At 41.4% G+C, this 26394-nt stretch overlaps 1 protein-coding gene across 22 annotated transcripts in view; it reads right to left on the reverse strand.

Annotated features, from left to right (window-relative positions):
* The window catches only part of LOC147028760 (uncharacterized), a 377598-nt gene that overhangs the window by 62323 nt on the left and 288881 nt on the right, over positions 1-26394 (reverse strand). For 18 of the 22 annotated variants that reach the window (XM_085879466.1, XM_085879463.1, XM_085879462.1 and 15 more), the window contains 3 exons: positions 16024-16135; positions 11824-13457; positions 11372-11516 (listed from right to left, as the gene is read on the reverse strand). In XM_085879466.1, coding sequence (XP_085735592.1) covers positions 11372-11516; positions 11824-13457; positions 16024-16135 — 1891 coding nt within the window. Of the gene's footprint in view, positions 1-30; positions 605-2195; positions 2314-2685; positions 2804-11371; positions 11517-11823; positions 13458-16023; positions 16136-26394 lie in introns of those variants that run through there. The other 4 variants (XM_085879472.1, XM_085879473.1, XM_085879474.1 and 1 more) reach the window with 3 other exon arrangements.

The raw sequence follows: 26394 nt of genomic DNA on the forward strand, positions 1-26394 counted from the left end.
GTAGGTCCCAACATGAAGGGGAGGGTGAAAGGGAGGAAGAGGACAATGCAGTGAAACATGTTAGGAGAGGTGCAGGTGTATGCAATGTATACATGAGAGGAAACTATGTGGTGCGAATCGGTAACCCCACCCAGACGGGTCACGGAGCAATTGTTCACCCTCTGTTTTGTGGTACTACTCTACTCGTCCATACAGAGGATCGTCCTTGGTAGAGGATCGTTGTCGTGACGCAGATTATCGTGTGTTGTTCCCCAGAAGCGTAGGAGCCCCCATGCCTGAAATCCTCCAGCTTTTATTGCTCTTGGGGAAGGCATGCCTTCAGGAGTGAACATCACCCCCAGCGTTCTTTGACTTTCACGTGTCACTCCCTCACTGGAGCAATTTCCATGCAATTGCGGCCAGCCCCGCCCACACGCGGCGTCTGCATAGTTGCTCGGAGGGTCAGTCATGTAGCTTTCGCTCTGCCGCCCAATGCCCGGCCATGTAGTTTTTCCCTCATTGACTGCGCTCGGGCTTGAATGGCCTTGATTTGTAATGTAATGCAATGCTTTGTAATGTAATGTGTGTGTTTTGTCATGCATGCTGCTTTGTGTGCATAGATGTACTGTAGGAATGTGTGGGGAAGGGGAGGGGTTAAGCGGGATGGGGAGAGAGAGAGAGAGATTAGAATGGATAGAAGAAGACAGGGAATTTAGAAAGGGAGGAATTGTAAAGGGGATTCGAACCTGCTACACACACAACGCTACACACCCTGTCTGCTGATATGAGGGGATGGGTAATATAACTAAACATAATTGCTCTGGGAAAATGTAAACAAGGGATCCCTTACGTGTTGAGTGCAACTCCGGAGGGTCTTGCCAAAACCACAACAATATTTCAGAAATTGCAAAAAAGAAAAAATGGTACTTTCGTAAACTACCAAATACAACTCATTTGGAGAGCCTAAATTATGCTTAGATTGCAACTCAAGAGATGCTAGAGCCTTACAACTTCTAGAGACCAGGTTCCTGACCAAATGGGGGAATACCGTATTTTTCGGCATTGAAGTCAATATTTTTTTTCTCTGGCAGTCAAGGCCTCGACTTGTACTCAAAATTGACTTGAGTATGGTGTGAGACAATGAATTGCATAAATGAAAAAAATGCACAGTGTGATAGTATCTGGAATAAATTGTATAATTGTTAATTTTAAAATGCACAACAGAAATCATATCCCAGAAAGTTTGCTGATTGGGTGAGCAATTAAACATTAATCAGCTCACTGACACATTTACATGTGTCAGTGAAGGGGCACCTAGGGCAACTAGAAGGGCACCCAGTAGAGCGTATACCTCAGCCACATAATGGCTGATCCACGACAACATATTAGGCCCAACACATTTTTTGAAATATCATGCTACATATCGATTTTGGCCCTACCTCTCAATTTTGAAGAATCACTTTAAAAATGAAATAATTCTCGTATCCAGATCCGGATTAGGATCTTCACCAAAATTGAATCATTTGTCATGATCACACACTCAACTTGTCCACCAAGTCTTATCCAAATCCGTCTGCAACTTTTTGAGACATGCTATATATTAATTTAGCCCTATCTCTCAATGGTGAAGAACCACTTTGAAAATTAAATAATTATCGTATCCAAATCCGGATACGGATCTTCACCAAAGTCTAATCAATTTGTCATGGTCACACAACCAACCTGTCCACAAAGTTTCATCCAAATCCGTCCACAACTTTTTGATATCTCATGCACACAAAAAACAAATGAACAAGAAGAAGATGTCATGCAGAGCACGCTATTTGCAAAATCCAGAAAACAAATTTGACCTCAAAAATAATTGGTGGTTGAATTCAATGAGAAAATATGCAACTCCTCTTCAAATTTTAAGTGAATCAGATGACAATTTTAGAAATTCGGCCTATGTTGTCCTTTTGGCATATGTTGATCTCAAATATAATTGGTGGTTGAATTCAGTGACCTCACATATAAATCCTCTTCAAATTTCAAGTCAATCGAATGAAAATTGGCGATTTTAGAAATACCACCTTCGTTGTTGACCTTTGCCCTATGTTGACCTTTTGGTCTCTGTTGACCTAAAAATTAATTGGTGGTTGAATTCAGTGACCTGAAATATAAAACCTCTGCAAATTTCAAGTCGATCGGATAAAAATTGAGGATTTTAGAAATCTCACCTAAGTTGTTGACCTTTGGCCTAGGTTGACCTTTTGACCTCAAAACCAATAGGCTTCTTTCTTATGACAAACTCTACCATGTGGTGAAGTTTCGTGAAGATCGGTTGAAAATTGTGACCTGTAGGCGATAAACAGACAAACAGACAGACACAGAATAACAAAATCGACAGACCAATACACTTGAAAAATCTTCGATTTTGCAAGTTACAAGAAGAAGACGTCATGCAGAGCACGATACTTCCAAAATCCAGAAAATAAATTTGACCTCAAAAATAATTGGTGGTTGAATTCAATGACCAAATATACAACTCCTCTTCAAATTTCAAGTGAATCAGATGAAAATTGACAATTTTAGAAATTCAGCCTATGTTGTCCTTTTGGCATATGTTGATCTCAAGTATAATTGGTGGTTGAATTCAGTGATCTGATCTGAAAATCCTCTTCAAATATCAAGTCAATGGGATGAAAATGAAGATTTTTGAAATACTACCTTAATTGCTGATCTTTGGCCTATGTTGACCTTTTGACCTCAAAAACAATAGGCTTCTTCCTTGTGACAAACTCTACCATGTTGTGAAGTTTCATGAAGATCAGTTTAAAATTGTGACCTGGAGGCGATAACAAGACAGACAGACAGACGGACGGACAGACAGAGACAGACAGACAGACTGACTAACAAAATCGGCTGACCAATGTACTTGAAAAATCTTCGATTTTGCAATTAACAGACAGAAAGGGGTGAAAACATAACCTCCTTCACCTTTGGTGGCGGAGGTAATTATCCAATGAATAACGATCATGCACTCACCAATTACGTTTTATCCATCCTTTTAATTCCTAATTAGATGTATCCATCCTTACTATGTCATCTCAAAATGCATCCTGTAAAATCACGCAAGTCGTATACAGCAGCTTTTAAGTTGGAAGTTGCGAAGTTCGCTGAGGAAAATGGTGGGAATATGGCTACACACAGGAAATATGGTCATTGAGAAATGTGTTCGGGACTGGCAAGGTGAAAACTGCAGAACTTTTGTATAAAGGGAAGTAACAAGCAAAATTACTCCTTGCTGGGGAAAGGGGTGGGGGGGGGAGTCCAGGGGTGAAAATTTGATGTCAAAATATGCATTTTGGTGGTGATCCTGTCCAAATTGTAACAAAAAAAAAACTATGCAATTAAAAAAAAAAGATATTTGGGGAAATTTCTTTCACGTCACCTGAACATTCATTTCTGAGCAAAATTATTTTCAGTAAATACAGCATTTTATCATAAAATGAATGAATACTGAATACCACATACCTTTCCAGGACTTTTAATACAAGTGTTTTAAGGGTGGGGTGTCACATGTCATGTACTGGAGCAGTTTACTGGAATCACTCTTCGTGGTGCAAAACCAGAGCATTCACTTCCCCTTTAAACTGACACATCATGTAATGGAGGGGTTTCCTGGAATTACCCTCTCTCCAGTCGCTCTAGTCCCTGTGCCTGCCACACTGGTCTCATCCCCACTCCTTCCCCCAGGCCCAGTGAAACTGGGTCAAGAGCCTGACAGACTTATTAACGTCCGCCATCTTCGAAGATCTATGGAGGTTACTGTTTTCACCCCTTTCTGTTTGTTTGTTTGTTTGTTTGTTTGTGAACAGTATTACGGAAAAACTCCGACGGATTTCGAAGTGATTTCCAACCCCCCCAAAAAAATTGTTACCCCCCCCAAAAAAGAATTTAGAGAATTTTTTTTTTTGCATTTCTACATGTTTTAAGTGATTTCCAACCCCCCCAAAAAAATTGTTACCCCCCCCCCAATTTTATTTTTTTTGCATTTTTACATATTTTAAGTGATTTCCAATTCCCCCCCAAAAAAAGTTTGAGAAAAAAATAATTTTTTTTTTGCATTTTTACATGTTTTAAGTGATTTCCAACCCCCCAAAAAAATTGTTACCCCCCAAAAAAAGGAAATTTTTTTTTGCATTTCTACATATTTTAAGTGATTTCCACCCCCCCCACAAAAAAAATTGTTAGAGAAAAAAAATTTTTCCAACTTTTTTTTCAACAAAATTTCGATTTTTTTTTTGCATTTTTACATGTTTTAAGTGATTTCCAACCCCCCCCCCCCCAAAAAAAAAATGTTGGAGAAAAGAACTATAACTCTCAGCACTGTTGACATATTTATTGAATAAGATATAAGGTTCACTTGAGTGACCCAGCAGTATTGGCGGCGGAGGTTTTGCACTCTCCCGAGTGCTCCCCCTCTAGTTTAATGATGGTGATGCACAGGCATGATGGGCCAAATGGCCTCCTCCTGCATCAAAGCTCTAATTATTAAGATTTATCGGTCTCGTATCGATGTGGTCACAAATTTATCGCAACCAACAAACATCACGTTTTGTATTTGTGTGCAGCAGAATCGTGTATTTACTTCATGCAGTGAAAGTAAAGATGGCATTTCGTTATTTTCTGTGAAGTTCAGCGGAGGGAACTGGGATGGGAAAAATTCAACAATGGATGCTATTTCCATATTTACCAACAGAGACAGAATTTTTCCTGCCAGGCGGACATCTGATCATGGTAACACCATTGCAAGCTTTTGTAACCGGATAACTTAAACAAAAAAAACCTCAAAAAAACTACCATGGGAGTAATTAACATAATTGTGGCCATGATGCGTTCACATTGCATCCCATCTTGATGAAATGGGTAAAGAAACGAATCAGCATATCAGAACAGCACCTCAATTCCCGATAAAATCACGGCATGTTTTTCTGACAACGATAATACAGAAACCTCCATATGGGTCATCACAAAGAAAAAAGGTATTTCCGAAATATATGAGTTTCACCCATGCGTAATGTGCGTTCCGAAAAACCATTGCTTATGCAGCTTGTTTTCAATCCTGTACCTCGATATGATTACAAACATGTCAAAAAACTATTCACATTCCCAATTTATTTTGAAAGGTCAGTCCCTAATATGCACAAAACAGCTCATTAATATCCATGACCCTAAGAAGTACCAAAGACAGAGATTCATTGCGACAGTGTCAGGTAGGAATTAACAGCTCAATTGCTTTGACAGTTTTGCTAACAACTGCAATTGATCGAGCTTTATCTTATAATCCAAATAGACCTATCGATAAATGAAGGAAAGAAAAATGGGGAAATTAGCTAATTAGACTTTTACGCTGAAAAATATGGTACACTGTTACGCTTACAGCTCAAAAATTTTATCCTGAAGAGATGGCTACTTCAAAAGTTAATGAAAATCCAGTGTATGGTTATCAAGATTGATGGAAGAGCTGAACATGGGGCTATAAATCACCAGACGAAATGGGGACAAAGGGAAAATAGTGGGATGATAATGAGGAGAAGAATTGTAAGAGAAGGGTCGGTCACAACGGATGTAGTAATGCTAATTCAGCAGGTGTAGTTATTCTAATAATAGATTTTATAAACTGAAGGTTGAGAAAGGTAGGCTAACTGCTATGGGAAACAAAGTGATACTGACAATTTGAGCATTAGCCCTTTATCGAAGTGAGAGGTAGGTATACTCCACTCGGAGTTTCCAGCAACTCATGACGATGAACGTATGGGCTCAAAATATGAAAGAAAAATTGGTTTACGTGCAAAAAATGATGCTGATAGCTTAGAGTGGGATAGAGAGCGAGCCGTTGTGGAAGATGGCGATAGATAAACATTTCGACAGGATAGAGTCACAATCGAAGTCTGGTTTGGTTTCTGCAGTTTCAACACATCCTATAATTGCACATTGCAGCAATATGGAATTCACTCAAAGAAAGACGAATCTGGATCAGTGGACGGAAGTGGGCACGGTTTAGGCCTCCATGTGGTTTATAATTGATGTCCATCCATCATGGCTTAATGTCAATCCCCATTGGGTCAATCAGAATAATATTTTTGGAGACATCAGCATAATATATTTTTTAAATGAACACGATTTAAGTTAAATTATGTATTACCATATCTTTGTCATCATGAGTTAATTGCAAGCTCCAAGTCGACTGCAGCCAAATTGAATATACAGCAAAATAACACAAGTGGTGGTGGTCGTATGGCAGCTTAGCTGCCGGGTTAGCCATCATTTCTTGAAGCGCGACTGTGTCGCTGATGCAGTGCCCCTCTACCAGTACACACACTGGAACTGGTACTCATTTCGCCGACCTTGAAAGGATGACAGGCTGAGTCAACCCCCTGGTGTATTAATTCAGCGGCCGACGGGGCTTGAACTCAGGACCCTAGGATCCCAAGCTGCCACCCTAACCACTGAGCCAACACCAAGCTAACACAAGTGAATGGACACAGGTATTAATTGCTGCATTATATACAGAAGCAATATCCCAAACTTAAAAAAAAAACAAGAAAACAATTTTCACCGATTTGTATTCATGGGTATCAAATTAGTGAGAGTCCAATGTATTTCTATAACAGCAAATTAAGAGAAAATTTACACAATGTTATATTGTAAGGCTTTTATGAAATTTACAGTAAACCCTCAGATATCGTGGGTTCTATTATCGTGGGTTTCTATTAATCGTGGGCCAACCTATTGTGTTCTGATTTAGTTATCGTGGTATTTCAATTTGGCCAATCATGGTTTTTGAGCTAAGATGAGTCATTGTTTGCATCTGCGTGTACAATTACCTCCCATGACGAGCCATTTGTTGTTTCTCACGCACTGTTAATTGTAGTAATCAGATCAGCATACAGGAACGAACGAAGCTAAATTTAATAATGAATCCTCTTCAAACAGGAAATATCATACGGTGATCCTTTAACACTAGATGTACAAGATCTAGTAGACACACAACAGTTAATAATGGCACCCAAACGTAAAACGATGGTCAAAATTAATCGTGCCAAAAGGCAGAGAAAGGTTATGACACTGTGGGGGAAAAAATGGAGTTGTTAGATACATCGGCAAGAAGTGAAAGTGCGGCATCCTTGGGCCGCCATTAGGGAATCGATGAATCGATTGTGTGGAAACGTGAGTCAAGTATCAGTGCCAGTAAAGTGTGAATGCCTCATTCCAGTCCTGTGATCCTCATATTGATAGAATGGAAAAAGCACTTCATGGTTAGATCAAGAATCAAACAGAAAAAAAAATGCCTTTCAGTGGACCAGTGTACGGCAGAAATCATTGCAGATTTACCGTTTCCATGACACATCTGGGGCAGAAGGCTCCAGTTCAACCAAGGCTCATGGAACTAATCGAAGCAAAGGGATTGATGCCGGAGCAGGTTTTTAACGCTGAAGAGAAGGGCTTATTTTAGAAGAGGATACCATCTCGTAACCTCCTCTCCAAGCAGGAAAGATATGCTCTGGAAAAAGGTGGCTACGGATTGTTTTACCTTTCTTCTTTGTGGCAATGCAGCAGGCGACTTTGTCCTGCTCCCAATGATCGAACAGCCATCACAAGTATTACATCCACATCTTTCTAACCTCCACTCTCCCCCCAATAGCAATATCATCATCTCCGAGCTCGGTCTTGCGTTTTCTATTTACGGCAGAGAACAGTACGAATGAGTACGTAATGTTTACCCTCACCCACCTCACTGTTTTAGATTAAATTAAAAAGGTAAATGGTATGGTGTTTTTGTTTATTTTACACTGTATTTATTGTATTTTCATGTTTATCTCATACATATATCTTCTTCTTCTTTCGGCTGCTCCCGTTGGGGGTCGCCACAGCGGATCATCCGTTATGATCCGCATAATGATTTGGCACAGGTTTTATGCCGGATGCCCTTCCTGACGCAACCCTGGTCGCCTCTTACGACACACAGGGATATGGTACACTTATTCGAACCGGGGAATACACCGGGCCCAGTACACTGGAACTCATTTCGCCGACCTCGGAAGGATGACAGGCTGAGTCAACCCCCTGGTGTTATACGACTTGGTATATGTATATATACAAACACATACATACATATATGCAGTATATATATATATATATATATATATATATATATATATATATATATATATATATATATATATATATATATATATATATATATATATATATATATAAATTCAGTGGCCCAACGGGGCTTGAACTCAGGACCTTTTGGGTCCCAAGCCGCTGCCCTAACCACTGCGCCAACACCAGGCTTATCTCATACATATGTATATATGTATATGTATATATATATATATATATATGTATATGTATATATATATATATATATATATATATATATATATCTATATATATGTATATATCACTATATGGCTCCAAACTGTGAGTGATGAGCACCAGGATCGCTTGTTTCACTTGTGACAGATTCTGACATGTAATTACATTTAACATCATTGTAATTTGCTCTGCGAGATGTTCTCTTCCGAGAGCCGAGGAAATGGCTCTGCGTCGTGACTGTGACATCACGGTCATAGAACGGGTTTCATAAATTAATGCATATATATATATATATATATATATATATATATATATATATATATATATATATATATATATATATATATATATATATATATATATATATATATGAATATATCCTGGTGTTGGCGCAGTGGTTAGGGCAGCGGCTTGGGATCCAAAAGGTCCTGAGTTCAAGCTCCGTTGGGCCACTGAATTAATACACCAGGGGGTTGACAGCCTGTCATCCTTCCGAGGTCGGCGAAATGAGTACCAGTGTACTGGGCCGGTGTATACCCCAGTTAAAATAGGTGTACCATATCCCTGTGTCGTAAGAGGCGACCAGGGTTGCGTCAGGAAGGGCATCCGGCGTAAAACATGTGCCAAATCACTACGTGGATCATAACGGATGATCCGCTGTGGCGACCCCGAAAGGGAGCAGCCGAAAGAAGAAGATATATATATATATATATATATATATATATATATATATATATATATATATATATATATATATATATATATATATATATATATATATATATATATATATATATATATATATATATATATATATATATATATATATATATATATATATATATATATATATACATATATATACACACACACAAACATATACATATGACCGGGCGTAATGGCGTGCATCTGTAATCCGGCTACTCAGAGGCTTGGGTTGGAGGATCGCTTGAGAACGGGTGGTCTGCGCTGGGCCGCGCTATGAGAGGGTGTAGGGCAACCCGGAATCATGGTGAAACCCAATCCTTATCCCTGTGTCGTAAGAGGCGACCAGGGTTGCGTCAGGAAGGGCATCCGGCGTAAAACCTGTGCCAAATAAGTATGCGGATCATAACGGATGATCCGCTGTGGCGACCCCGAACGGGAGCAGCCAAAAGAAGAACATATACATACATACATATATATATATATATATATATATATATATATATATATATATATATATATATATATATATATATATATATATATATATATATATATATATATATATATATATATATATATATATATATATATATATATATATACATACATACATACTGAAACGCAAAAGAAACTTACCACTTGTTTGAAATGTAAGAAAATTGTAACAGTTCAAAATAAAACAAACCAACAATTGCTAATTGAAACATTGGCATTTTATTGAGGACATGTCAAGTTTTTGACCAAGATACACCATCTCATAAGTTTGTTGTACAGTACAGAACAGCGCAGGGTGCAATGTCAGTCCCCTTTCAATAGCGTGTGTGGCCACCATTGTTTTGGATACAAGCAGTGCATCATCGGTGCATACTGCCTACCAGTCTTTGGATGGATTGCTGCTGGATTCTGTCCCACTCAGTCCTCAATGTCAGAAGCCATCTGACTTAGGACCATCTGCCTGTCCTGCCTTGCAGTGGTGACTCTTGGCCTCCCTGATCGAGGTCTGTCATCTGCAGAGTTGTGGAGGGTGTCTCTGTCCCCCAGGGCCGATATCGTCTGGTGTGAACAGCCAAGGCGACGTGCCACCTCACGGTAGCTCAATCCGCCTTGCAGTATGCCCAAGGCACACTGCCGTTGATCCCTTGACAATCGTGGCATGGTGATTGAAATGCCCATTTTGCAATGGCCTTTTTAAAGCCAATATCAAGACATCACGTGCAGCTCATTAAAATCATCCCGTACCCCTTGGCTAATCACTGACAGTCAAAACGGCTGTTCAACAGCTGTGCTATGAAGTGACCATTGAAGGTTCAAGTGACCATCCGTGACCGTTTTGTCTGACAGTGAGGACACTATTCTCCACAAATAAGTTCACACATTTACTACACGCAGTGTTATTGTTGATATTTGAAGGTTTAAAAGGTGGTAAGTTTCTTTTGCGTTTCAGTATATATATATATATATATATATATATATATATATGTATATGTATATATATATATATATACACATATATATATATACATATATATATACATATATATATATACATATATATATATATATATATACATATATATATACATATATATATATACATATATATATATATATATACATATACATATATATATATATATACATATATATATACATACATATATATATATATATATATATATATATATATATATATATATACATACATATATATATATATATATATATATATATATATATATATATATATATATATATATATATATATATATATATATATATATATATATATACATATATATACATATATATACATATATATATATATATATATATACATATATATACATATATATACATATACACATACATATATATATATATATATATATACATATACACATACATATATATATATATATATATATATACATATATATATATATATACATATATACACATACATATATATATATATATATATATATATATATATATATATATATATATATATATATATATATTTATTTTATTTTATTTTACATGTTCATTTCAATTGTAATGTGTTTATTTCTGACTGCCGTCTACTTTCCTCTATATTTTCTTGAAACCCAGGAACTGAACTCCCCCTCTTCTCATTGGTCCTTGGTTTCCACTATCGCAGTTTTGACTATTGTGGCATTTTACAGGAACCTACCCCTGCAATATTTGAAGGTTTACTGGAACTCATAATCTTCATATGCTTTCACAAGGTTGTTTTACCTGAACAATAAATTGCTCAGCTCAGAAATAAAAGTAAGAACATTCGGAAAATCCTCACCAGCTTTTGGAAGAATCTTCTGATAAGATAGGATGCGAGGTTGATGTGACATGTTAGATGAACAATTGTCATGGCCATCCTGACCCAAAGGCAGGGATGTGAAAGGCAAACCTCCATCTTTATGATTATTCATCAATGAAACACCCTGATGATAAGAGACACATTGAATGAATTTAGCCACACACACTGGCATGGCACAGATCACCGCAAGTCACTGTGAAATAGCACGATCATCCCCAAAACAATCAATAATGAACAAACTGTTTCAAAATATCCTGCGTTTAACAGATTTAAAAGTATCTGCATCCAACATTCTCAAGCAATTCTACTTTCGTGTGAACAGTGTGTGATCAAATCATACAACAGCAAATTTACATGAAAAATTCCAAAAGAGGAAATGGGAAATATGACGGAGGTGATCATGTTTCTTGCATTGCCCAAATTTCACTTACTTCTTTTAGACAATGCTCATTTGGCATTTTCTGGACCAACGGTTGGAGACGTGGCATGCTCGCAGGATACTCTGGTTGTGTGCTCGAAGATTTTTCTCTTGATAGCTGACTAGCCGGTTGTGGAAGAAACTGTAACTGTGATTTATATTGTTGCTTCTTCTGTTTCACAATCTTCATCTGTTGGAGCATTTGCTTCTGTAGCTCATTGGCTGTAAGTACCGTAGGAGACATTCTGCCACTGTTATACATCTCACAAGCTTGAGCCACAAAGCCATCCTTGCTTTGTTGTGTGAGACCTTCATTCTCGGGTTTCAGAATCATTTTAAAGCCTTCAGTGTGCAATGTCACCGTTTCAGTGCTGACCTTTTCAATGTTAGAAATACATTTATTAAACAAAAGTGATGATCTGCCAACTTGTCCTACCTCCTCTTTAGCCAAATGTAATTTGTCCTTCAAATCTTCTGCAATATCTGCCCCATTTTCTGTCAAACTTGTCACATTAACTTGGTCTTTGTACAAAATTGACTCCTCTAAGCACCTTGGGTTCTCAGTTGGTTGCAGCAGTTCTTCCTTGCTTAGCTCACTGACAATGTCTGCTCTACTATCCATCATGCCTTTTTTAGGAACAATTATATTATCTGACGATGCTTCCACATCCATATTCCAAAACTCTATTTCTTTGTCAGCCTTTCCCACAAAATTTGAAGTCACAGGTTTACCTCCATCATCATCAAACCTTTCCTCTGACGCCGATTCTTCTTGTAAATACAACTTAAAATCACTATCCTCCAGGTCTGTCTGTCCCTGTCCCTCAAATTCATTCTCTGCTTGTGATCCTTCACTCAAACACAGCTCTGTAAAATCCACTTGCGTGCTTTCAGCATCAGTTTTGGCTTCTTTCTGTTCTAATACACCTGCTTCTTGCACTATTTCACTTGAGTCTATGACATCATAACTGTTATGAGTCTTCACTTGACTCAAATACAAAACTGATGATGCATCAGTTCCCCAATTTGCTTCTTCCATGACCAATTCTTCTTCATTCTGTGCCGCTTTAATTGTATATCCATCATTGGCAACGTGTTTCAGCTTCATGTCAACCATCTCAAATGGTTCTTCCTTTGATGCAAACTTCTCTCGATCCTTTCTCTTTGCCAAAAGTTGCCGTATGGAGTTAAAAGGACGATAGTAATTTTTCTGAAACCAGGGATAAGTGGCAAAGCTCTCTCTCATCTTCCATGAAGCTCGCCTCTGTCTCATGCTGTGTTTTGGCTTCACTTTTGAAGACTCCTTTGCATGTGCTGTATGTAAAGGAGACAGCTGTGGTACAACAACCTCTATGTCTGCCACAGAGTCCCGAATTGAAGTCTCTTGATATTCACAGATTGTACTTGTCTTCATGTCGGGGTCTTGAGGAACTTTGTATGGATTTTTACTCGCACAATCAGAGCTTGTAAATTGATCTTGAGGATATTTAATCAAGACATCTTCAAGATTTTCAGGAAATGCATCATTTAATGGGGCAAGTGCATTTGAATGGTTTGTTTGGGGTTTTGCATTTTGCTGACTATGCACAATTCCCTGATTGTCACACTGCAATTGTACATTCTTGAGGATCACACTATCAAAATGCCCTGTAACAAAGGCAGAACATTCTGGTTAGAACAGTGTTGTTTGAAAAAGTCTTTAAAACCCGAATGAAAAACAAAATTCCCTGGGAGCCGTGCACTCCAAAGTTTTTCTGCAGTCATTCGTCAAAAAACACACACGCATGCACATTCCATTTAGGGGGTTAATAAAGAGTTGCAATGGCAAATGTTGGAAGGGGCATTCAAAACGTTCTCGGAATGGGGTATTCGTTGTCAGCCTCGAGCTGCAGTTTTATGATCATAAACTCCTTCATGCTTGTGATATGTCATTAATTTAATTACATATTTCAGAGTAATCCAGAAGTTTGCTAAATCATGCAATTCTGGATCTCGATCCTTTCTAAAATTAATCAAGGCGCCATTAAATGGCAACTAAAACTGAACATTGAAATGCGATGCAAATAAATTGTCAGCTCCAAATAAATCCACAAAATCATGCTGGCATGTATGGCAAAGGCACATCCTCATATTCCACAGTACTGTAGCCAAATATGTGGCTCACTTTATGCATGGACCCAAATTCCTTGAAATTGACCCAAGGTCAATCAGGATGGCTGGCATATATGACCAACCCACAACCTTCCATTTAATACAAGTGTGTGTGAAAGCAATCCTGCCAGCCCAGCTCATGGAAGAGTGATGTGAGAGAGGATTAAATGGCATGACTGACAGTGAGACAGTAGGGCTAAATTTGGACAAAAAAATGAACAAGAAAAGAGGAGACTGAAGAGGGGAGGAAATGCAATAACCTGCAAGTAAGAATTATGGGTACTTATTAATTGGAGTAGAACAATAGCAGGTATGGATGGGGGAGGGTATGAGATGGTGGTGTTGTCCCTGCTTCAAGCCCTGGAGGGAAGAGTGTAATGGATTGAACTGTCTCCAGAAGGCAGTTCCATAAACAGGCAAAAAGAGGAACATAAAAGAGTGGAGGTGGGGCTTGGGAATTTAAGTCAGGGGCTTGGGAATTTAACCAGAAAGCGGTGACTGCAAGGACTCCTGCATCCTGGAGGAGTTGAATAGGGTCAGAGGGTTGAGAGATAAGAGGGAGCAATACAGAGCAAGTCTATAATGCAACTGATCTGTCTTTAATGTGAAAGCAACAAGCCTTGTGTTTTGGCCTCATCGTGGGAGATGCTAATAATGTTGAAAGTTTTAGATTTATCAGAATACAGCAAAGACAGATGTGATGTTGGGAAACCAGCCATAGGGGAGAGCAGTACTTCACTGAGGAATGCACAAAGGCCTTGAAGGCTGTGAGTAGTTCTGATTTTTCAAATAATGACTTGGAAAGGCAGAAGATGCTCAGTATGTGGCTGACTTTAGAGGCTAGCTTAGCTTTGTGGTCAACCCAAGATTCAACAGATTTAACTTCTTCCAGTGGTTGACCATGGGTTGACTGATCCTTCCAGAGTGACAGGGTGACTGAGATTTGCTCGTATTGAAAGACTTGTTCCATTTGTCAGACCTGCATCTTATAAATTCTAGATTAGCAGAAAGTCACGAAGCTGCTGTTTCCCTATCAGTGGGATGGAGGTAGGTATTGTATGACACAATGTCGATTCATCTGCATAAAAGGGTGTTTTCCAGAGCATCCAGGTCCAAGGCAATGCCTTGGTTTGAGGAACTACAAACTCGACTAGGAAAGAAGAAGAAAGGAATATTGATAACGCATTGACTGTGCAAGTGGAGGAAGTCATAAAATGCCAGGTTTGAAGGTGATTTTGTATGCTGCAGGCAAAGGGCATTCAAGCAGAGCAGGATTCCAGAGTGTGCTGGATTCCTGATATACACTATTGGAAATAACTATGGAAACAAGAGGAAAAACTGGGTAGACAATGCAAATAATACATGATGGAATCGGCGATCGAGTAGAGATCTTGTGAATGGTCTAGCTGAAAGTATGGATGTTGAGGTTTCCGGGACAAATAGTAACTGATTGAAGCAACCAAGATGTGGCTGAAAGGGCAATCTTAAAACTTATTTTACTGACAGAGACAGTTTGAAGAACAAATGGAGCAAGTGCATTCAAGGCAGGAGACGCTGTATTGAAATATAAAGAAAAGTTGGTGAATCTATTGTACCTCGTTCTTATAACATTTTGAATGCCCTTCATATTTCTTAAACAACATGATTAAGCAGGAGGATCGAAATGACTTCACAAGGGCCATTCTAGTGGATCCACGTGCATATCATCTATCCTTCAATGAAGTTTCTGAGCAGGGATTTAGGTGGGAAGCACAAAATAATTAAATAAGCCTACATATGCTGAAATGCAAAAATAATTTCAGATAAGCATTAAAAAAAACCCCTCAAACAGCAGCCTGACTACTCGAACGAACCATGGGTGATCACATAAATGGCACCACCATCAAGGACTGCCAACACATTGGATGCTTCATGAAAAGTCACACATATGCTGCAATCACGCAAGTCAAGAAAACGTTAAATAGTGGACAAAATCTCAACAAACCCACAAGAACACCATGAGACCAGAAGGCGGTCTCACCCAACAAATGTTACTTCTAATGAAATTATTGAACAAACTCACCACTTAGTAATGCAGCTTTACGGAGAAGAGCATTACGTCTTCTCAAAAGAATTTTTTTCCGTGCAATCAGGTGCGAGTTTTCATTATTCAACTGTTCAATCTCATCGCGAGCCTTGAAAAAAAAAATGAGGTAGTTATAGAGTTGGTACATTAGTAAAATAGCATGATGCGCTAAAAATATTTAGAGATCAAATCATGTGTTGAAAATTAATTTCTCATACGATAGATCAACTGGAAATGTTTCACTTCGAACTAGTTTTGTTTAACTTTAGTGATGAATCACACTTTAGTGACAGTACGTTGCAGTGCCAGGAGGGGTGGCATATTGTAAAATACGAGCAGAATACCCACCCACGGGCGATTTTGTTCCAAGCATGCAACACGTTCATCTGAGGCAAACCTTTATTAGGGCAATGTATAGGAAACTGAGAGTTGCCTCAATCGCTTCCGAAAAAAGGTAAAAATTAACCCGGGTTACGTGCATGAAGCAAAAACATACTGCATATAATTCAAAACGCCTCACTGCAATAGAAAAAATGGGGACAAGAATATTGGACTTGTAATACCCTCCCCCACCTGGAGACCACGCTACCCAATCCACATTTACATAGAGAATTTGTGTACCCCTCTCCTCCCCCCCCCCCACCCAAGACCACTGGGAAAAAAATTATTTAAACACCCCTATATACTAATTGGGGTCATGCTGATCCTATGTAGCAAATCTGGATGTAATCGGCAAAGAACTGTAGGAGGAGTAGCATGACAAACAAACAAACAAACAAGCGACGAGGGATTCGCTAGGATCGAAGCGCTGGATACGATGCTTTTCATTCTGACTGATCCACCGACGAAGATTCATTGCCAAGACATATTGGTTCACATACAATTGTTCCTCTGCCTGGCAAGATTTTTCCTTTTGCATATTTTGCCAACTGGAACTCCTCATAAAAAAATGACAGTAAATAGGCACCCTATTTTTGAAGGACTACCATTTGAAAAATAATCGGTTTGCTGGTTTGTGCTGTGGAGCCTCGCGTTGCAGACACACACACACACACACACACACACACACACACACACACACACACACACACACACACACACACACACACACACACACACACACACACACACACACACACACACGCACGGAAAACCCGATAAACTTCTCTCAATGCTCTTGTTTGAACACACCTCCTGAGAGAAACAATATTTTTCATAAGCCACGCCCACTTTCCTCTGCCACTCCCACTTTAAATAATAAATTAATTGGAGGTGGTGTGTGGGTCGTGGAATCCTTTACAGAAAATAAATAAATAATTGGAGGCGGAGTGTGGGTGGGGAATCGTTTACGGTAAATAAATAATTAAAGGTGGTGTGTGGGTCGTGGAATCGTTTACGATAAATAAATAAATAATTGGAGGTGGTGTGTGGGTCGTGGAATCGTTTTCGGTAAATTAATAAATAATTAAAGGTGGTGTGTGGGTCGTGGAATCGTTTACGGTAAATAAATAAATAAGGTGGTGTGTGGGTGGGAAATCGTTTTCGGTAAATAAATAAATAAGGTGGTGTGTGGGTCGTGGAATCGTTTACGGTAAATAAATAAATAAGGTGGTGTGTGGGTTGTGGAATTGTTTACGGTAAATAAATAAATAATTGGAGGTGGTGTGTGGGTCGTGGAATCGTTTTCAGTAAATAAATAAACAAGGCGACGAGGGATTCGCTAGGATCGAAGCGCTGTATACGATGCTTTTCATTCTGACCGATCCACCGACGAAGATTCATTGCCAAGACGTATTGGTTCACATACAATTGTTCCTTTGCCTGGCAAGATTTTTCCTATTGCGTATTTGCCAACTGGCAGTCTTAATAAAAAAATGACAGTAAATAGACACCCTATTTTTGAAGGACTACCATTTGAAAAATAATCGGTTTGCTGGTTTGTGCTGTGGGGCCTCGCGTTGCAGACACACACACACACACACACACACACACACACACACACACACACACACACACACACACACACACAAAACCCAATAAACTTCTCTCAATGCTCTTGTTTGACCACACCTCCTGAGCCACACAATATTTTTCATAAGCCACGCCCACTTCCCTACGCCACTCCCACTTTTCATCAACCACGTCCACTTTCCCAAAGCTCCACCCACTTTCCTAAGCCCCTCATAAAAAATGACGGTAAATAGACACCCGATTTTTGAAGGAATACCATTTGAAAAATAAAACCTCAATCAAAAATCGGCTCGAGTAAAATTTTCTAAATATCTCGAAGTGTTTAATTCCGAAGTCTCGTTTCTCTATATTCAAAACTGAAGGACAAGTATTGAAAATACTGTACGCGGTTTTTTGGCCGCTGCACAGCAACGGGTGGTTGCAAGGCAACGAAATTCAAACGCGCACATTCCCACCCCATATGGCACCTGTTGGCAAAGTTTCATCGAAATCGGTTCACTGGTTCGTGCTGTGGAGCCTCGCGTTGCAGACACGCAGACACACACACACACACACACACACACACACACACACACACACACACACACACACACACACACACACACACACACACACACACACACACACACACACACACACACACACACACACACGGAAAACCCGACAATAAGGGATATCTAGCATATATAGCGAATCCAATAATTGGAGGTGGTGTGTGGGTGGGGAATCGTTTTCGGTAAATAAATAAATTATCGGTTTGCTGGTTTGTGCTGTGGAGCCTCGCGTTGCACACACACACACACACACACACACACACACACACACACACACACACACACACACACACACACACACACACACACACACGAAAAACCTGATAAACTTCTCTCAATGCTCTTGTTTGACCACACCTGAGCCACACAATATTTTTCATAAGCCACGCCCACTTTCCTACACCACTCCCATTTTCCTACGCCACTCCCACTTTTCATCAACCACACCCACTTTCCTACACCACTCCCATTTTCCTACGCCACTCCCACTTTTCATCAACCACACCCACTTTCCTACACCACTCCCATTTTCCTACGCCACTCCCATTTTCATCAACCACGTCCACTTCCCCTAAGCTCCACCCACTTTCCTAAGCCCCTCATAAAAAATGACGGTGGATAGACACCCAATTTTTGAAGGACCTCCATTTGAAAAATAAAACCTCAATCAAAAATCGGCTCAAGTAAAATTTTCTAAATATCTCGAAGTGTTTAATTCCGAAGTCTCGCTTCTCAACATTCAAAACTGAAGGACAAGTATTGAAAATACTGTACGCGGTTTTTTGGCCACTGCACAGCAACGGGTGGTTGCTAGGCAACGAAATTCAAACGCGTACATTCCTAACAAATATTACACATGTTGGCAAAGTTTCATCGAAATCGGTTTGCTGGTTTGTGCTGTGGAGCCTCGCGTTGCAGACACACGCGCGCGCACACACACACACACACACACACACACACACACACACACACACACACACACACACACACACACACACACACACACACACACACACACACACACACACACACACACACACACACACACACACACACACACACACACACACACACGGAAAACCCGACAATAAGGGATATCTAGCATATATAGCGAATCCAACAAACACACAAACACCGGTCCATGAATTATAGTGAGGATAGAAAGGATGATGTTTTTCAGAGGGTAAATGAAGCCAGCTTTGGAAACAGAAATTATCCAAAGATATTTTTGAAAGGGTATGCCTTTGGCTGTTTATACTGGAGAAAATAATATTCATAACAGATTAATGTAATGGAATCCAGGTTTTGACAGGGGCTGCTTGCAGCCTATGTTGATCTCTGCAAAGCGTTTGATCCAGTGAATCGGAATGCCCTCTGGAGGATTCTCGGTCTTCGTGGGGTGCCACCAAAACTGATCAATCTGAACTATACTCTGGTACTGAGTGCTGTGAGATGTTTTGATACCATCTGACTTATTACCTCCACCACCAAAGGTGAAGGAGGTTGTTTTTACCCCTCTCTGTCTGTTTGTTTGTCTGTCTATTTGTGTGCAGGATATCTCAAAAAGTTGTGGACGGATCCGGATGAAATTTTGTGGACAGGCTGGGTGTGTGAAAAGGATGAACTGAAAAGATTTTGGTGAGGATCCAGATCTAGATCCGACCACGAGAATTTTTTTAAGTGATTCTTCACCATTGAGAGATAGGGCCATGAATGATATATTGTTACGAATCTGGAAGCCATTTGCACACAAACAGACAGCAGTCCCTAAGCTTAGTTATTTCAATAAGTATGTGTATAGTTAGATTACTCCCTATGTCTAAAGGGAATTACATGTGTGCGCTGCGAAGTTTCTTTCTAGTTAGATTTTTGCAATACCCAACGCCAACAAATCAATCCTTCACTTCTTCGCACCATCAACACCATTGCCCACGTGCGTTCGACTACGGAGGTGGGCGGAGGTTTCCTCACCTCAGAACACCGACTCCGCCCAGGAAAGGCAGAGTTTCCCCCCCCTGTCCAATCAGAGGAGGACAGATATCACCCCACGAAACCCTATCCAATCAGGGCAAAGATTACCTCAGAGGACCGATCACCCCCCACCGCCCGGGGGAGGGATAAGAATCGCCGGGCTTCCCTTAGTGTTCGCTGGGTTTGGTTGGAATTGTCGGAGAAGAAAGGGGTCGCCATTGTTCTTGGTGTGCGTCGTTGGTAATCATCGTTGCCGTGTCTCAAGCTGGTCCTCTGACTATTCCACAGCCGTCGACTTCCATCTTTCATTTTGTCGAGCAATAACCCGGAGTCCGAGCCGGGAATCTCCGCTAGCCCTCTGTGAGAAGCGACCCTGGCCCATGCCTGGACCCCGCTATTCCATGTTTGGGCTCGCCGACGACCCCAATTTTCACACCTGCAGTCGAGGGCCAAACCGCACGAGGCGGCCAGGTACCGACCAAACTCTGACCTCCAGCCTGTCTATCCCCTTGGCTGCGAGGGTCGAAATAAAGATAATCCGGGTCCATTTTATTTTGGTGTGTGTGTGTGTGTCTGTGGTGGTGCCGTCCTATAAGTAGAAATTGTATAAGTGTTGATTGCTCATTGTACAATACCTGTATATTCGGAATAAGTCTACACCGTCTTATTATTGTAAATAAACCCCTGTTAAATGTTCCAGTTCGTTGCCTGTCATTTCTTTCATTGGCCTAGCATGGTTCGGGCTTGAGAAATAGGGAGGCCGTTTGTGCCGTAAATTGTTCATTTGGTCCGGCAGGCTTTGGTAATCCCCGCTCGGTTACGCCGGATCCAAGTTGGTAGCAGCGACTCGGTTCGGACAAAGTTGGCCGAGGGTGTGGTTTCCCCGGTAGTTAGACGCGTGGGTACGAAGGTAAATTGGAATTAGACAATTAACCCTACCCCACGCCGTCGAAATATTGGCGTCTACGGTCCACTAAGGGACCCGTAACCGTCGGAATTATCCGAAGGTTATGACCTTCAATTCCGGTGTTCGGTGGGAGACGGCTCAACTGCTCCATCTAGCGGTCGTCCTCGCCACCGAACCCGGCACCACAACAATATAGCACGATATCTCAAAAAGTTGTGGACGCATTCGGACGAAACTTGGTGGAAACGTTAGGTGTGTGACAAGGAAAAATTGATTCAACTTTGGTAAAGACCCGAATACGGATCCAGATGCGAGAATTATTTAAGTGATTCTTCACTGTTGAGATAGGGCTAAAGTAATACTGTTGCGAGCCGGGGATCGGCTGCGAGCACGACCGCAAAGTGGAGCAGTAGGGTCGACTCTACCGAACACCCAGAATCGAGATCGTACCTTTCGGAAAACTCCGAGGGTACGGGTCCCTTACCGGACCGTGAATCGTCAATAATTCCACCACGTGGTACAGGGTTATTTGCCAATCTTCAAAATACCTAGAGATCCACGTGGCGAGTTACCGAGTATTCACACCCTCGACGGTACTCGTACGAGTCGAGCCGTTAGCGTGCCCAACCCGTGCGCAACCCGAGCGGATGGTTACCGAAGTCCCGTCGGTCCAAATGCACATTTACAGCGGCAACAGCCTTTGTAATTCACCAACACGCGCCATGCTAAGCCAATGGAAGAAACACAGAACCGAGCTGATACATTTAACAAATGTATTTATTTATAATGGGGGAAAGGGGGGAGCACACAAGAAGCAGAGTTATCCGACTATAGAGATGCAAGTATGTACAGCAAAGAGCACTTAAACAATTCCTACTTACAGACGGGCACACACACGCGCGCGCGCACACACACACACACACACACACACACACACACACACACACACACACACACACACACACACACACACACACACACACACACACACACACACACACACACACGGACATGGACCTGTCCACCTCGTGTGGTTCGGCTGACTCGGGCGAGCCAGGCCAACGTCGAGATGCGATGATAGAATCCAGAGCTCCCTTCAGCGCTCGTCCCGGCAACCAAACCTCTCCTCTGTACCCCAAACTGTCGAGAAGGCAGGAGGTTTCTCTGCCACTTCTCGAAGTCATTGAGTTGAACGTCAAAGCGCGGGCTGATAACTCCACACTCATTCAACCTGCCCGTCAGATTGACCACAACCTTGCCTGCTCGATTGGTCATCAACTATCTCAAAAGCTCTCTCGTTCACCGACAGAGAGACGGCGCGCAACCGACTTGTGGTTCTTGTGGAGGAAGGATCTCTCCTCCCCCGATCGCACCTCACCCTTCTCCAGGGGGGGAGGGGACGCCTCCGCCCTCCCCGCTCTCCCTCACTGGACGGTTTTGGTGCGCAGAATCGCTGGTCGCCCTGTCATTGGCCAAAACGAGTGGCAAGTCCGTCGATTGGCCCGGGGGCGTGGTGACGTCACCTTTCTCACCATCGCGCGGTACGATTGGCTGAGCGGCGGCCACCTCACTCGTAGCACGGTGATTGGTCGAGGGCCGCCGCGAGGCTCCTCCTTGAACTCTGCCCACCATGGCGTCGGCCAGAGTGAGGTGAAGGTGAGGGTGATGCTGGCGTTGTTGTAGTTGATGTTGGTGGTGTAAAAATAAAGAAAAACCATGACTATCAAAGTAACTCACAGTGCATGTACATTTCTTCACCCATTAAACGAGGGACAGGGACCCTAACTAAAAAACACATACCGATATAACTGTTCCATAGGGACTACTGAATGTTGAGTGCAGTAAACTTCCAAATTCGTAACAATATATAGCACGATATCTCAAAAAGTTGCGGACGGATTCAGATGAAACTTGGACAGATTGGGTGTGTGAGACCATGAAGAATTGTTCCAATTTTGGTGAAGATCCGAATTCGGATCATGAAAACGATATAGAGCATGAAATGTCAAAAATGTATTGGGCTCAATAAGTTCTCGTGGATCAGGCATTATGTGGTGGAGGTATACATTCTACTGAGTGCCCTTCGAGTTTCCACGTGTTACTGGAGTTCGTTAGCGGTGTGTACTGGCCCCACACTTTTCAGCACTTGTATGGACTGGATTCTGCGGAGGATGACGGAGAGATCAAACTGTGGGGAATCGCTTGGGAATGTCAAGATCTCGGACCTTGATTTCGCAGACGATGCAGTCATGTTTGCGGAGACTCTGGATATCCTTTTGGGGACCCTCGAGGTGCTGAATGAGGAGTCAAAGCCGATGGGATTATGGGTTTCCTGGGTCAAAACTAAGATCCAGGCTTTCAATGACATCTTGAATGCTACTATCTTGTCTGTACCCGTTTGTGTTGAGGATGTTGAGGTCATGGAGAGATTCACTTACCTTGGCAGTGTGGCACTGTCGGTACCTGTGCAGGACGAAGAAAGTCCGAATCTTCAGGTCCTCTGTGTTTCCAGTATTGCTTTACGGATGTGAGACTTGGAGACTGACCAGGGATCTGAGACGGAGAGTTATTTCCTTTGATACAAAGTCTCTTCAGAGAATCCTTCGTTATCGCTGGTCGGACTTTGTATCCAACGAGCAGTTGCTGAGACTCAAACTCATGTGGCTCGTTTTGCTGACGCTGTTCCTGCTCACCAGATTCTCTCAACAAGGGAGCCTTGTGAGTGGAGGAGACCAATGGGCTGACAACGTTTCTCGTGGTTGCAGCAGGTTGATCAGCATCTCAAGGAGATGGGGATGGGTCAGGCATCTGCCTGGGGGATGGCCAGAGGGAGGCCCCTGGAGTACCGGCAGAAAGTGGACACAGAGATGCGCTGCTCCAGCACATGCTCCCATACCTGATCTGAATCCAAGTTTAATCAATGTCATTTGAATAAGATATTATCATGATGCACCAAAAATGCTCTCGGTTTATTTGGGCTTTTCATAAATATTCCAGTATGAAATAACAAAATAATGCATCTCGTTTCCAATGGAATGAAAATCGCACTTTGTTTGAGTCAAACAACATCTTCTTCTTCTTCTTCTTCATATGCTTCTTCTTCTTCGTCTTCTTCCTCAACCACCACAATAATTCACCCATTCTTGTAGGGTTGCCCAGGGGAAGTTTTTGACCCAAGTCTTTCATGAACCGGCTGGCCAGAACCAACGTTCGACAAAGGTTAGGGCAGGAATTTGTAATTTGTCCAGGGTGACGGATATAGCTCGTCTAAGGACACTGTGAGATCTTTAACATCTACCAACTAATGCCAGCAGACGGGACGCCCAGTTTTAATGTCTATCCGAGGGATGGCACAAACAATGATGCACCATCCTGCCTGTGAAACACTGGAATAACTGTTTATAGCTGGGTCAGGATTTCAACCGAGGCTAAATAGCTTAGAGGTGAGTGTGCATTACCTCTTGGCCATCCCACCAGCCCAGTCAAAAAATAGCACCTCAAAGCGGGCGTAACCCCTCAGCCCCTTGACGCAAACCAATTTCAAGATGGTGGCCATATTGAAAATCGCAGCATGCCCATTTTCGAAAGGAACCTTCCTCTACTCAACCCCAACACGCCCAGTAAAAATGGATTTAATCGGATAAGGCGTTCTCCTCGAAATCGACGGAAACCAATTTCAAGATGGCTGCCATGGAGGCCACATTGAAAATCGCAGCGCGCCCATTTTTGAAGGGAACCTTCCTCTACTCAACCCCATTATACCTCACCAGAATAAAATCAATGTGTGAAGCCGTTCTCAAGTTATTGTCCGGAAACCAAATTCAAGATGGCTGCTCTAGCCGCCATATTGGATATCGGATTGCGCTGAATATCGAAAGGAACCTTCCTCTAAACACCCCCATTATTTCACACAAAAATGAAATCAATAAGTCAAGCCGTTCTCAAGTTATTGTCTGGAAACCAAATTCAACATGGCTGCCCTAGCCGCCATATTGGATATCGGATTGTGCTGTATGTCGAAAGGAACCTTCCTCTAACCACCCCCATTATACCCCCATGAAAATAAAATCAATCTGTTAAGCCGTTCTCAAGTTATTGTCCGGAAACCAAATTCAAGATGGCTGCCCTAGCCGCCATATTGGATATCTCATCGCACTGATTATCGAAAGGAACCTTCGTCTACCCAGCCCCAACACACACTGCAAAAATGGATTTAATCGGACAAGGCGTTCTCCTCGAAATCGACGGAAACCAATTTCAAGATGGCTGCCATGGAGGCCACATTGAAAATCGCAGCGCGCCCATTTTCGAAAGGAACCTTCCTCTACTCAACCCGAACATACCCTGCAAAAATGTATTTAATCGGACAAGGCGTTCTCCTCGAAATTGATGGAAACCAAAAGTTGACAGACGGACACCCACCCACCCGGACGGACGCCCGGACAACGCCTATGATGACAATACCCCTTAGCCAATTCGGGCTGAAGGGTAAAAACATCTCAATTTGATATTGTTGGCATAAAACTGTGGTTTTAGGATGAGTTGTACAATAAAATTACAAAAGCAATGATGCTTGGAACCAGTAAATACAAATGTACATTACTGCATAACAATCATATATAACACTTGAAGTGCAATATAAGCATTCTTGCATAAACCACATCAATGTATTTGATTAGTGGAAACTTGTTTTGACATAGCAGGTTCTCCAGAACATGTTTTGAACGTTTTATATGCAGTGAACGATTCTAATGCAGGAGCGCATTGATGTCTGCAAGCAACATGTACTTAATATGAAGCAAAACAACACTTGTAGGATAATAGAAGTGTGGTTCTTACATAAGCAATGCTATTTGGTTGCATTCTCAAGAAGTGTTAATGATTATCGGAGGTCATCGACTGGGCTTGGACGATTCTTAAAATTTGAGAATCAATTCCAATTTTAAACTGCTGTCTCGATTCCGA

Source organism: Eptatretus burgeri, chromosome 4 (genome assembly GCF_056783735.1).
Source record: "Eptatretus burgeri isolate ZD-2024b chromosome 4, Ebu_testis_v1, whole genome shotgun sequence".
In the NCBI taxonomy this organism is placed as follows: domain Eukaryota; kingdom Metazoa; phylum Chordata; class Myxini; order Myxiniformes; family Myxinidae; genus Eptatretus; species Eptatretus burgeri.